Source organism: Anabrus simplex, chromosome 2, assembly GCF_040414725.1.
Source record: "Anabrus simplex isolate iqAnaSimp1 chromosome 2, ASM4041472v1, whole genome shotgun sequence".
In the NCBI taxonomy this organism is placed as follows: Eukaryota; Metazoa; Arthropoda; class Insecta; order Orthoptera; family Tettigoniidae; genus Anabrus; species Anabrus simplex.
The window spans coordinates 1,117,628,471-1,117,642,663 of record NC_090266.1 but is presented as its reverse complement, the minus strand read 5'-3'; the positions used below and the strand labels follow the sequence as shown (position 1 = coordinate 1,117,642,663).

The 14,193-nt window shown below is 40.4% G+C and overlaps 1 protein-coding gene across 1 annotated transcript in view; it reads left to right on the top strand.

Annotated features, from left to right (window-relative positions):
• The window catches only part of IA-2 (tyrosine phosphatase IA-2), a 965,150-nt gene that overhangs the window by 457,646 nt on the left and 493,311 nt on the right, over positions 1 to 14,193 (top strand). Inside the window, exons 6-7 of the mRNA XM_067142075.2 lie at positions 3,429 to 3,561; positions 12,548 to 12,861. Of these exons, the coding sequence (XP_066998176.2) occupies positions 3,429 to 3,561; positions 12,548 to 12,861 (447 nt within the window). The remainder of the gene's footprint in view (positions 1 to 3,428; positions 3,562 to 12,547; positions 12,862 to 14,193) is intronic.

The window sequence follows — 14,193 nt, the reverse complement described above, 5'->3', positions numbered from 1 at the left end:
CATTTGCTCTGTCAGTCAGTGTATTTCAAAATGTCTGCCAATGTGGTGATCAGTGTAAGCATAACTGGAGTTATATTCACGGTATTTTAAACATTCATTCACGTATACGTATCCGACCAGCGATCCTTCGCTGTTTTGGTCACTTGTTCTTACAACCTTTTTCTCTTTCAAAGAAATAATCTCAGTGCAGATTCCAGACACAACTGTAAAGGAGGAGGAGACCAGTCAAAATATATTCCATTATCAACGGCAGAACGTGAGACAAATAACGTCAACAAAACAACTACAATGCAAATCTAGAAATCTTATTCCGAAATACAGACGTAAGGAATTCTGAATTGTCAATAGACCGTAAATTGATGTCATTTTCTGGTGGTAGATATTCCGAAAAAACTGGTGAACATTTGTGAGTGATTAAAATTTGTTTTATATCGTGCCGACACAGATAGGTCTTATGGCGACGATGAGATATGAAATGCCTAGGAGTGGGAAGGAAGCGGCCATGGCCTTAATTAATTTACCTGGTGTGAACATGGGAAACCACAGAAAACCATCTTCAGGGCTGCCGAAAGTGGGGTTTGAACCCACTATCTCCCGGATGCCAGCTGACAGCTGCGCGCCTCTAATCGCACTGCCTACTCTCCTGGATCCTGTGAGTGACCCCATCATTATAAACCACACAGTCGTCGGAAGACTGGTAGTTTGTATAGGAATGACGATTTTCCTACATCGTTTTCTAATTTTTTCAAGTATTTGCAACGTCTTGCACTGGATACAGTTGATGCAGTTCCGTTGCCAGCGCTGTAGCGGTTTCTGGCAGTAGTGCATTAGGGAGCTGTTACGAGCTGCCGAATTCGATACTTCAGAGAGTTTGGACGGGAACAACTAGAACCATGCTACACAAGCAATTAGCCTATCGTTCTTTAATTTGACGACAGTGAAATTGGACCACTTGCGAAGAATTCCTAGCTTCGAACATACGAATATTCGACCTGAAGCCAATGCTTAAAGAATGAAATGAGAGTAGCCGCCTTCAGCTAACATAGACATAACCGTAGGAGAGTTGAGACAGGATCTAAACCTGGTCCATCTACTGTCAACAGCAGTAACATATTGTGACATCTATCAGAGGTCTCGGTAAGATTTCTAAACTCGGTATTCATTGATGACGAGTTTATTTGCTGAATCTCACATCTCCAACTTTAGTGATTCCTGAAGTATGGTTATTTTTTAGAAAACCAAGTCGACCCGTATTCAACCCTCTGAGGGCCTTTCTTACCCATTTACTACGTCATCCTACTTCTGCCATCATTAGTTAATGTCCACCATATTCTTTGGGAGTTGAAATGTGGTCATGTGATTTTTGATCAGTTTCAGAGGACTTGGGTTTATGCATCAACAAGTAATTTGTGTTGAATTGTTGCATGCCACGTAAGGTACATTTGGACACAAGCCTACTTTCTCCCGTATAGATCAGAAATCTGTGGGCGTGCACAGTCCTTGTATTTTTATGTGTACGAGGAGTTGGTCAGTTGTGTGTAATATTTTATTTGGACCAGCCATGAATTTGTGAGTGTGAAACCAGCATTGACTGCTTGCTTGTTATCGTTATCAGTGACATCATTACTAGAAGCAGTATTTTCCTTTGTGTGCTATTCATGAGTATTACGTTACGTGCAAGGTTACGTGTGCATGTGTTATGTTTCTTCATGGAAAACGTTGAACTTCATTAGTGGCGAATGACAAGCCACATCATTGCTTTGAGTTTGCATCAACACAACAGATCTGAACTTCAGGCCAAGTAATCCTTCCTGTTGATTTCTTGCAGTAATTATGGATAAAGAAAGACGTTCTTAGTGAACCAGAGAATACTGTGGAAGTCTAGTCCCATTCACATACGTACGTTTATAGACCATTATCTCTATATGAACTGTTGTAAACTAAGTGTAGATTTGAACATTTTCGGAAGACACGGGATAAGTATTTACAACATCAAGATGCACTTGAAATACTGTAGAAGATGGTCATGATAAGGAAGATTTCCAGGTTAAGTATGAGGCTATCTTGGATGAATCAAAGAGTTGGATCGTATCTGAGCAGTTATATCGTTACCTGTATTCAGGGGTACATTTGAAGCATTAAAACTAAAAACAGTTACATTTCTGATGCTCAAAGTGAGGCACACATGCTGATAAAGAATTCAGCTGTAAGTAGTGATAATTTTCATGTTACATGGTATCTGGTTAATCGCATATACAACAATGCTAAAGTCATTGTACTGTTTAATGTAACAGCAGAGTGTTGCTCATTAATTGCATTCATAGTAATTTACTTGCCTGACAAGCATTCAACACGGATGTACGATTGCATGAATCATTGTTAAATTAGACTCGGAAGCTGGAAAGGATTATGAATTATCATGTGTTTCTCCTAATTTACATCCTTTGGAAGAATTATGTGAATTTACAGAAAATAAATACAAGGTTGTGAAAGTAATTCAGGATACCGATGATGCTGAGACTGCTAACGAGTCAGGACATCAAACCAGTGAGAGGAGAGGCATGCGCTGATCACATCATTTTGTTATGACAGTGAGTTGCTACCATTGTTTATGTTGCAAGGAGTTACATGCATTGTTGAAGTGTTCCAGCATTCTCGCTATCAATGTGAAGTAAATTTAATACCGTATTTCGTCATGTGAAGCACTACGAATCGCAAGTGCTCGAACAGTAATTGTAAGGTTTGCTACAAGAAACATCATACCCCTCTACACATAACTAAGGGAGATAATCAGGGAGGTGGGTACAACAGTCCCCCTCAGCGGGGCGGAGTTTACGCGCTGCGACTCTACATTCGGGAGACGAGTGTGTTCAAAACTCACCGTCGGCTGTTTTAAGAATGGTTTTCTGTGATTTCCCATTTTCATTTCTAGGCGAATGCCGGGACAGTTCCTGTTCATAGGCCACAGCCATATACACAAGAGGGCACAACTCTGCCGTCTGAGCTGCTCTATTTGGTAGATGACATTCACATGATGGTTGTAACTGGAAGTTTATACCCCAACATGCTCCTCATTTTCGGTGGTTTATGAGAATCTGCAGCCAAGTATAGAACGTATCATCTCAGAAGAGGACTAGGTGATCACGTTATAAATGATTAAGGAATGTGCGCTTTAGTCACTCAAAAAGAGACTTGTACGAACTCAGGACTCGTCTATGCTATTTCCGTTACCATTCTACTAGTCATTTCTTAATGGGTGAATCACTAACTCAGTCAAGGATTCCTTGTAATGGCGTTGTTGGAGGGACACATGTGTGTGCAGAACCGTGTCTACTAAAGTGGTGTCATAATGTACAACTGTTGACAGGGAATCTCGAAATTCTGCCATGTACTTTTTAACTAGTTTAACGGTGTATTTTATGTTTTAGGAGAAACTGGATCAAAGAAATTTGGCCTACGTCCAGTTCACACCCAGTGCATCAAACCCCCATCCAGAATTCGCTGATGAAGTGTACTTCCCGCCTCTCACGGAAGTGGATGAAGATGACATACATCTCAACAGTAAGCACTTGAGATCCGATATGGCTCTCGGTATTATCATTTCTAATTTAATATAACTTTTAAGTGCCAATTCCGTGTACGGTAGAGATTTCTCGTTGACCGACCATGACATTATATGGACAACCATCCTCCTTGACTTGGAGACTTGACCCGTTGTCAAGGCGATGGGATCACGATGGTTTGTACGATGGTTAAATTATGTGGTAAGTAATTGATCACAGCTGTAAGTAGTTTCAACGTTCACGTGCAGTGGAAATTAAAAAGTGTCATTCATTCAGTCGTTTTACTCATGACCTAGGGCAGAGGATGTGGGTTTGTATCTCTTCCACTGAAGTGGTGTCTCTCAACAAGGTCGAGATGTTCGATATATGGGCTATTGTGATCGTCATTCTGCTATACCTAATTCCATTGATCTTAACAAGATAACCTGCATGCACAATAGCAATATTAGTTATGCGGGCCATAGAGCAAGTGAGGGTTTATGTATGTTAAGGTGAAATCTAAAACTGCAAAGCGAATGAAATGTGTTGCATCTGGCTGTACACAGTGTCAAAGAACGGGGAGTGGTATCCAGTTTCACATGTTAGTCATTGTTGATACACAGTTTGATCCTGATCACCTTCCCACTCCCTACAGTATAATGCATGTAACGTTCATTTTCCTCTACGCATTAGCACAGGAAAATGAACACAAAAAAATAACGAACGAACGAACGAACGAACGAACGTTGTCCTGATGGACTTCATTTGTGGCTGGGAGGCGTGATAAGTCTTAAGGAGAATAACAGATTGGAAGAACAATGTGGAATACGAGGTATTGCTCGCGCACCACCGACATGTTTCTTTATTTGTAAATAGTTTGCAAGAGAAAATAAAGAGGAGTAATAAAGTAACATACATTGTCTTAACTAAAAGGGATTTTATTGAATTATTGAAAATGGAAAACAAGTGTTGTATTCAGAAGTTTGCGAATTCAAGTAAATATCGCAGCATAAGAACTATGCTGTGTATCCTATGTATTTGACTTAAAATGTCCCCAGAATGAGGTCTATGGCTGTAATAGTTTTGGAGTTACATTTGTACTTCTCTAGGTGTGGAGAAATCATGTAATTTGTCACTGTTTGACAATTCCTTAAAATCAATATTTATAGTAAAAAAGTCATTGAACATGCAGTGTTTAGTAATACAGTTGGTTCGTCCTAACACGTAAATTATTACGGAAATCAGAAATATCAATCGATTTGACTTGGAATGTGTGCTTTGCTGTGATTATTTGGGGCTAGAAAGTGGTGTCAGTTCCCTGAATTTAAAATTACATGACCGTATACCAGCTCTGGTCGGAGGGAGTTTGGGAGGTCACACAGGGTGGCCACTGTCAGAGCCGAGATTAGATCCTTCGTCTTTTCGTACAATCCCCGTTTCCAAATCCGACACATCCCTGGCTGAAAGTTCACAAGAAACAAGAGGAAAACACCTGGAACTCATATAGGAACAGTATAAAAGTCCTTCGTATACATTCATTCTTTTTGTATGTCATCTGTTGATTTCAGTCACATAATTATTATTATTATTATTATTATTATTATTATTATTATTATTATTATTATTATTATTATTATTATTTATAAATTGCAAAAATGAAATTAAAATTTTGTCTGATAATTCGTAAACTTTATAAACGCAGGTAATAAATTAAAATGATATGTAATATGACGACCGAGAAACTCACTAACGTGGTGGTGTCATAGCAAGTTACCTCCCACATCACAACATGAGGACTGTGCTGAACGAAAGAGAGAGAATTAGACTACATTCTGTCCGGATATATCGCGCCTCGTTTCACAGACGCAACTAATTGATACAATATATCATTGTTGTATAAGGCATTTACTAATAAGCACTTTTATTTATTTTTCAGTTCAAAGATGAATTCGTGCTAAATTGAATGCATTCCTTTTTTGAATTATGAACAATCCATACGATAAGTTGTAAAAAGTAGCATTCCTCGAAGAATGCACTCACTGTATGAAATAACCCTTCTACGTTTTAATGTCCAAGGAGGAAAATATCTACAGACAAAAGTGTGCAAGTCACACATACATACACCTTCATTATTGCGTTCAGTCAGCAAGCCTGTGTACATTTACTAAATGCTACCGGAATCCTCTATTTGTAACTAGCTGTGTGGCCAGGTTTAGTTCTATACCTCTTAAACCGAGTCTAACCATCGTCGTCTTGGTCTCTCTTTACGTCTTTAACCTCCATTGCCGAATCCATTATTCTCCCAGGTAACCTATTCTCCTCCATTCGCCTCAAATGCCCCACCGTCGAAGCCATTTATGCGTAGCTTATGAAGGTATTTTAAATAATATAATAATAATAATAATAATAATAATAATAATAATAATAATAATAATAATAATAATAATGGTTCATGTTTGTGGGTTACTGTAGTCACGTCCTAGTTCGTGAACCATGGGCAACGGCACAGTGGCCTAGTAAGTAGTCTTGAGAGTCGGGATACCAGTTGCTATGGAATGGGAGTGGGCATCTCGGACATATTCTGAGGCGTGGCCCTCCTTGTGCTCAGGCGGCTAGGACTATACAATCCACCGGTGGTCCATAACCCGTTAGAGGAGAGATATTCACTTGGACTATGTGCAAGTAGGGTAGCATCCTGCTTCATGAATTTACCGAGCTCAGAACATTTTAAGCAAGCCTCGGACCTATGGGAGTAATGGAGTCCCACTCCCATTTGACAGACGAGGGACTCCTTGGAAACAGCTTGGCGAACGAAACGGAATTCGATGCGGAGCTATCAATATTAATGGGGCTTATGGAAGAAAGAAAGTAGAACTACCTGAGCCAGCAAAGAGGATGCATCTGGATGTGCTAGGAGTAAGTGATATTCGGGTAAGGGGAGATAACGAGGAAGAGATAGTAGATTATAAAGTGTACTTGACGGGTGTTAAAAAGGGAAGGGCAGAGTCTGGGGTAGGCCTCTTTATCAGGAATACCATTGCATGCAACATAGTTTCTGTTAGGCACGTAAATGAGCGAATGATGTGGGTAAATTTGTCAGTTGGAGGAATTAGGACTAGAATTGTGTCTGTGTATTCACCATGTGAGGGTGCAGATGAGGATGAAGTTGACAAGTTTTATGAAGCATTGAGTGTCATCGTGGTCAGGGTGAACAGCAAGGATAGAATAGTGCTAATGGGCGATTTCTATGCGAGAGTTGGGAATAGAACTGAAGGATACGAAAGGGTGATTGGTAAATGTGGGGAAGATATGGAAGCTAATGGGAATGGGAAGCGTTTGCTGGACTTCTGTGCTAGTATGGGTTTAGCTGTTACGAATACATTCTTCAAGCATAAGGCTATTCACCGCTACACATGGGAGGCTAGGGGTACCAGATTCATAATAGACTATATCTTAACAGACTTCGAATTCAGGAAATCTGTTAGGAATATACGAGTATTCCGGGGATTTTTCGATGACACAGACCACTATCTAATCTGTAGTGAACTAAGTATCTCTAGGCCTAGGGTAGAGAAAGTTAAATCTGTCTGCAAACGAATAAGGGTGGAAAATCTCCAGGACGAGGAAATTAGACAGAAGTACATGGATATGATTAGTGAGAAGTTTCGAACAGTAGACAGTAAGCAGGTTCTGGATATAGAAAGTGAATGGGTGGCATACAGGGATTCTGTAGTAGAAACAGCAAGGGAATGCCTAGGAACAACTGTGTGTAAAGATGGGAAAAGGCGAACATCTTGGTGGAATGATGAAGTGAGAGCAGCTTGTAAACGTAAAAGGAAGGCTTATCAGAAATTGCTCCAAACAAGGGCCGAGGCAGACAGGGATTTGTATGTAGACGAAAGAAACAGAGCGAAAAAAATAGTTGTTGAATCCAAAAAGAAGTCATGGGAAGATTTTGGTAACAACCTGGAAAGGCTAGATCAAGCAGCAAGGAAGCGTTTCTGGACAGTAATAAAGGATCTTAGGAAGGGACGGAAAAAGGAAATGAACAGTGTTGTGAGTAATTCAGGCGAACTCATAACAGATCCCAGGGAATCACTGGAGAGGTGGAGGGAATATTTTGAACATCTTCTCAATGTAAAAGGAAATCATCCTGGTGGTGTTGTGAACAGCCAAGCTCATGGGGAGGAAGAAAATGATGTTGGTGAAATTATGCTTGAGGAAGTGGAAAGGATGGTAAATAAACTCCATTGTCATAAGGCAGCAGGAACAGATGAAATTAGACCTGAAATGGTGAAGTATAGTGGGTAGGCAGGGATGAAATGGCTTCATAGAGTAGTAAAATTAGCATGAAGTGTTGGTAAGGTACCTTCAGATTGGGCAAAAGCAGTAATTGCACCTATCTATAAGCAAGGGAACAGGAAGGATTGCAACAACTATCGAGGTATCTCATTGGTTAGTATACCAGGCAAAGTATTCACTGGCGTCTTGGAAGGGAGGGTGCGATCAGTCGTTGAGAGGAAGTTGGATGAATACTAGTGTGGTTTCAGACCACAGACAGGCTGTCAGGATATGATTTTCAGTATGCGGCAGGTAATTCAAAAATGCTACGAGAGGAATAGGCAGTTGTGTTTATGTTTCGTAGATCTAGAGAAAGCATATGACAGGGTACCGAGGGAAAAGATGTTCGCCATACTGGGGGACTATGGAATTAAAGGTAGATTATTAAAAGCAATCATAGGTATTTATGTTAAAAATTGGGCTTCAGTGAGAATTGATGGTAGAATGAGTTCTTGGTTCAGGGTACTTACAGGGGTTAGACAAGGCTGTAATCTTTCACCTTTGCTGTTCATAGTTTACATGGATCATCAGCTGAAGGTATAAAATGGCAGGGAGGGATTCAGTTAGGTGGAAATGTAGTAAGCAGTCTGGCCTACGCTGACGACTTGGTCTTAATGGCAGATTGTGCCGAAAGCCTGCAGTGTAATATCTTGGAACTTGAAAATAGGTGCAATGAGTATGCTATGAAAATTAGCCTCTCGAAGACTAAATTGATGTTAGCAGGTAGGAACTTCAACAGAATTGAATGTCAGATTGGTGATACAAAGCTAGAACAGGTCGATAATTTCAAGTATTTAGGTTGTGTGTTCTCCCAGGATGGTAATATAGTGAGATTGAATCAAGGTGTCGTAAAGCTAATGCAGTGAGCTCGCAGTTGCGATCAACAGTATTCTGTAAGAAGGAAGTCAGCTCCCAGACGAAACTATCTTTACATCGGTCTGTTTTCAGACCAACTTTGCTTTATGGGAGCGAAAGCTGGGTGGACTCAGGCTATCTTATTCATAAGTTAGAAGTAACAGACATGAAAGTAGCATGAATTATTGCGGGTACAAACAAGTGGGAACAATGGCAGGGGGGTACTCGGAATGAGGAGATAAAGGCTAATTTAGGAATGAACTCGATGGATGAAGCTGTACGCATAAACCGGCTTCGGTGGTGGGGTCATGCGAGGCGAATGGAGGAGAATAGGTTACCTAGGAGAATAATGGACTCTGCTATGGAGGGAAAAAGAAGTAGAGGTAGACAAACACGACGATGGTTAGACTCTGTTTCTAACGATTTAAAGATAAGAGGTATAGAACTAAATGAGGCCACAACACTAGTTGCAAATCGAGGATTGTGGCGACGTTTAGTAAATTCTCAGAGGCTTGCAGACTGAACGCTGAAAGGCGTAACAGTCTACAATGATAATTTATGTATGTATGTATGTATGTATGTATGTATGTATGTATGTATGTATGTATAATAATAATATAGTAATATAATAATTACATTACATGTGTAAACAAAATTAACTGGCCTGTTAATATGATGCTGATACTTTAACTTACTAAACCGGCATGTCATTCTAATGTTTAATCGTATTATGTGTTGCTTCTGGAATGTGATGCTATGGTTAAACGTTGGAATGGAATAAATGAGCAAGAAAAGGAGGTATGAAAGGAGACCTACAGTTAAAAGGAACTTCACGAACTAATTTTAAAATTAAATTAAAACGCAATTTGAATAATTGGGGATTTTAACCTGCGCACCTTACATTTGGAACGAGCACCTCGACCATCATGGTACGAGAACATTACTGTAAATATGACAGGTGGTAAGTGGATTTTGAGGAAGGAAATGCTAAAATCTCGATAATTTAGCCTATTCGAGAGAATTACCTCGTAGGTATTGATTTTAAACCCATGGAGATAACCTAGCGGAAGCTCCACCACAGTGCAACCTTCCCTTGGTAGCTGCATTGGTGATACTCAGCTGATGGAAGGGTAAACGTTAAGACGATCGAAATGAGTTTCAAAATATTTATGATATACAGCACCTCCATTGAAAACAAGAAATTGCTAAAAGCCTGTCTATCGGTGCCTAGCTCCTGGTAGCTCGCAACGCATATTGCCATTAGCATAAGCACAACACAATCCAGTTTACGAGGTAACAGTTTGTTACGGTACTTGGAACATATTTAGAGTATGACACAGTATCGCTAAACTCAGATCAGGTTCGATATTTGTCGTGTCCGTCAGTTTAACAACAGCATTTGTAATAGACAACACTTGTAGGACTAAGATAAACACGACAAGGGTACCCATTCCTGCCACTGATGGGTGGTGACACTCGTGTTGGAGTGAAAGTAATGTTTGCATAGTTCGGATGAACGTTGGGGAGGCACAGACGTGTCTGATCAACCCATTCAAAACAACTCGTATGGAGGATCAGCATGTTGCAAGCCCACTGCTATTGCCACCTCGTTCCGCCAGTGAATGTGTCAGATCAGATAGTCCAAAATCAGTTGCTCGATGGAGGACTGATATCAGGAACTGTAAACCACTTCATAGAGCAGCTCGTGAGAGATGCGCAATAACGGATAGCCGTCAGCGTACGCTCCTTTCTAATCAGGTCACCGTAAGGTTGCATCCATATAACAGGAGCTTTAGAATCTGCATCCATATAACAGGAGCTTTAGACTCTGCAGACGATCCGGACCCCTTCATTCTAGAGCGCCACCAGCAACAATTAAGTTTCATCAAAATGTTTTGTCGAGGCACGCCTCCAATTCCTACCCAGGGTAACAAGGCTGCTCTTTTGTATGGAGACAACGTTTAATTATAGGATTTTCTGTCGTCCTTTACACTAGTGGATGAAAATGCTCGTGCCCATCGAGCCAGTATTCAATTAGATACTTGAGGCGTATGGCATACAGCGAATGATATGATGGACATGAACTGTGTCGAACAAGCATGGCGTGAACTGAATAGAGCAGTTTTCCACCGTCTTATTCCTCCTGCGAACATTCAGGAACTGACTGAAGCTGCTATCGAAGAGTCCAATAATCTTTCCCGGGTCAAGTTGCATTCTGTTTTTTTGAGTAATCCTCATCGTGTCCAAGCATGCCCAATCATGGTATCGATCTGCCACACTTTGAACGATAATTTTGGGTTCGAAATGCAACATTACACTCCTTTTTCATAGCTGTTGCATGTTGTTTTCCTTGTACTAACGTTACATACAACACGTGCAAGGATGCCTGTAATCTGGAAGAGTAATTGACCCTGGATGGCGTCAGCTGAGGCCACAATAGAGACCACACTTTTTTGCAGCCCAGAATCTCTTTAGCACACTGTTTTCTTTCCTCCATCCATCCTCTGATCTGCTTCACTTCTCATTGTGTTGATCTGTAAACTATACAGTGCTCTATCTATGATGTCCTCAAGTTCTTTCTGACATCCTGCAACTACTACCCAGTATTTTAATGATCTGCTTTCAATCCCTTCTGAATAGATGTTCTTGGAACTTCAGACTTCATTTCCTTTAGTGACACAGTTCTTCGCTTACCCTTAACCTACATTGTATAAGTACTGTCTTCGGACCTATTACAGTATCTCGCGAGTAATCTCTCTCTCTCTCTCTCTCAAATTACTCAGCGTCTCTAAGCCCAGCCTTCCCTGTCATTCGGATGCACTCACTTGCATAAAGATGCTCTCTTACTGTGTTATAGTATCTGTGCTTAGCTTGTCTTGAGATCGCCTCATTTTGTACAGGCTGTGTCCTCTCGCCTGCAAAAATTGGCGTGCCTTTCACTAGTTATCATCTGGACAATGTTACGGAGGCATCTGAAGCTGTCAACTGAGTTCTTCGAAGATAGGAGGCGGTTTTGGTGTGTACTAAGCATCTCTACAGAAATCTGGAGATCAGCTTTTTCACCTTGTTTCTTTAGCATATTTATCTGTTGTGCAGCTGTGTGTGTGTTTTTAGGTAAGTTGGGCAGTCACCAGCCAAAGCAAGACACTTAACACTGACGCCGTTCTTTGATCCTCCGATATGTGCTTGCTTAATAAACCTTTCTTAGCAAGTTTCCTTTCATTTTCGCGCATAACAGTTAAAGAAAACCGTCTGACACCAGTTATAATTTCAAACTCCTTGGAAAGTTAACTTTTGAGCGAGTGTTTCTTACCGTTTGTTTGATGTCAAGCAGCACTCGTGAGTGCAACGCTAGAACATTCCTTACCAGGTAATTCTCTAGTAACCTTTCCAGGCTTCAGATCCGTTTAGTGCCCCCTGATGGTCTATTTGGTCAGGAACTTACCCTTACTCGAACTCCAGCTCAAGGTGCCTGGGCATGGAATCGTTATCAATTCAATCGGTCATGTCCAACCCAAACAGTTTCCGTATTAATTCTTCTTCCCCGGTAATTTATCTGGTACTCTCTTTAGAAGTGGAAATCTCATTTCTAAAATGTTCAACTTCCAAAAGGGGTATCGACCGTGACACCCTTCTGAGAGAACCACACAAGACTTTTCCGCCTCGGATAGACAGCTCGTATATTAATGCTACGCTACAAAGTGTTACTGAATTGGCGTGCAAGTACCTTTCTTTGGAGAAAATTTTAAAATCTCATTATCTACTTCGATGATTGCAGTTTTTACAATATGGTTTTTACTTTTTTTCAGTGGTGGAAGTAGACCCGAGTGCTCCAATTCAAGGCTACTACCCATATGAAGGTGTCAACCTGAGAAAGCGCCGTATCCCACAGCCAGAGCCAAATCAACCTTCAGCATCTTCTCTTCTGCTGCAGAAACTTATGAACAGGCCTCATCATTTCCATACAAACTACAATACACCTGATGCATTTCGACTGGGACAGGAAACACGTGACGACGAAATCCTCGTTGATGGTCACTTCTTCCACAACTACAACACTCCTGAAGGATTCCGAGAGGGTCACGAGTCTAGAGACGACCAGGAGGGGACCTACGGACAACCTGTAAGACAATAATTTTATTTCATAAACTCTCCCTATGTAGCATTAAAATACACTCAAAAGTCTCCGTATCACTTTTTGATTTTATAAAATGCTCTGCACTACCTGTTTCTTCCTTCTTCTTGAATCAACTGCTGTATGATGTTTATAGCATATCCATCTTTGATTTATTAAATGCATTTTCAGTCTTTGGAATAAGCAACGGTGGTATTATGTTCATTTAACTTTCTTTCTGATGTAGTCTTTGCTGATCCATTCGGAACAACGACACCATTTGTGAAAAATGAATAATTATCTCTTCCCCTAGATACACACAAAACACTAATTCTGTGGCAAAATGAACAACCTGTCTGATTACCTACTAGCCTTACTAACCCCAGTTCCCTTTCAGTTTCATTATTGCCATTTCGGGGGTCACAAGGCTTTCTACAAAAAATCTGAAAGTAATGTGAAATGTTTTATTGCTTAAAAATATAACGTGGGAATCTGTTACAAACTCTGTGGAGGGATTGGTGAATTTTCTATCGACGTCAAAAAAAATGAAGTCATGAGTATGGACTATCGATATTCCACTAACAGGAAATGTTGCCAACAAAACATTAAATTTCGACAAGGGTTATATATTTTTTATTTTACTGTCGAAATTAGAATATGAAGTTCAGTCTCCGAACTTGTAACAATTCACAATCGGCCGTTAACTGGCGGCCATCTGTACTTGTAACAGCTGACTATCTGTCAACCGTACTTGTAAATGTAACTTCAGGTTCGACCGAACTTGTAATATTTCACTACCGGTTCGAAGGAACCAGTGCGAGCTGGGTGGATATCACCACTGCTCGTAAAATCTCATGTTTACGTCCACCACCGGCATCACAGTTCCAGCGGATTGCAAAAGAACGGCATAGTCCGGTGGAGTTAAATTGCCTCTCCGTACGAGGAGTGTAGTTCCAGGCATATCTTCCAATTGATAACCCAGTGATTAAATTGCCGAAAAGAGAATCATTTTTCAAGTACGAAGGAAAAGAACACTATTTAAGCTCCGACAGTACTCCATGTTCAAACTCCGTTATATGCCTATCTTATTTATAACTCATCTTTCGTCATTTCTTCCCCTTAGTGAAAAGTACCGAAGTGTCATTGATCTATCGTATGAATTCCGTCTGACTTGTACGGATTTTTCTATATTCTGTGAGCGTCCGTCCGGTTTTTTCAAAACTTGAAAAATGCAAGGCTTTCCAACTTTGAGTTAGGCTATATAATGTTCTAGAATTGTAAGATAATGGATGAAATCAAAAGTTCCTATTTCTGTCATTATAATGTGAGTATACTTAATGA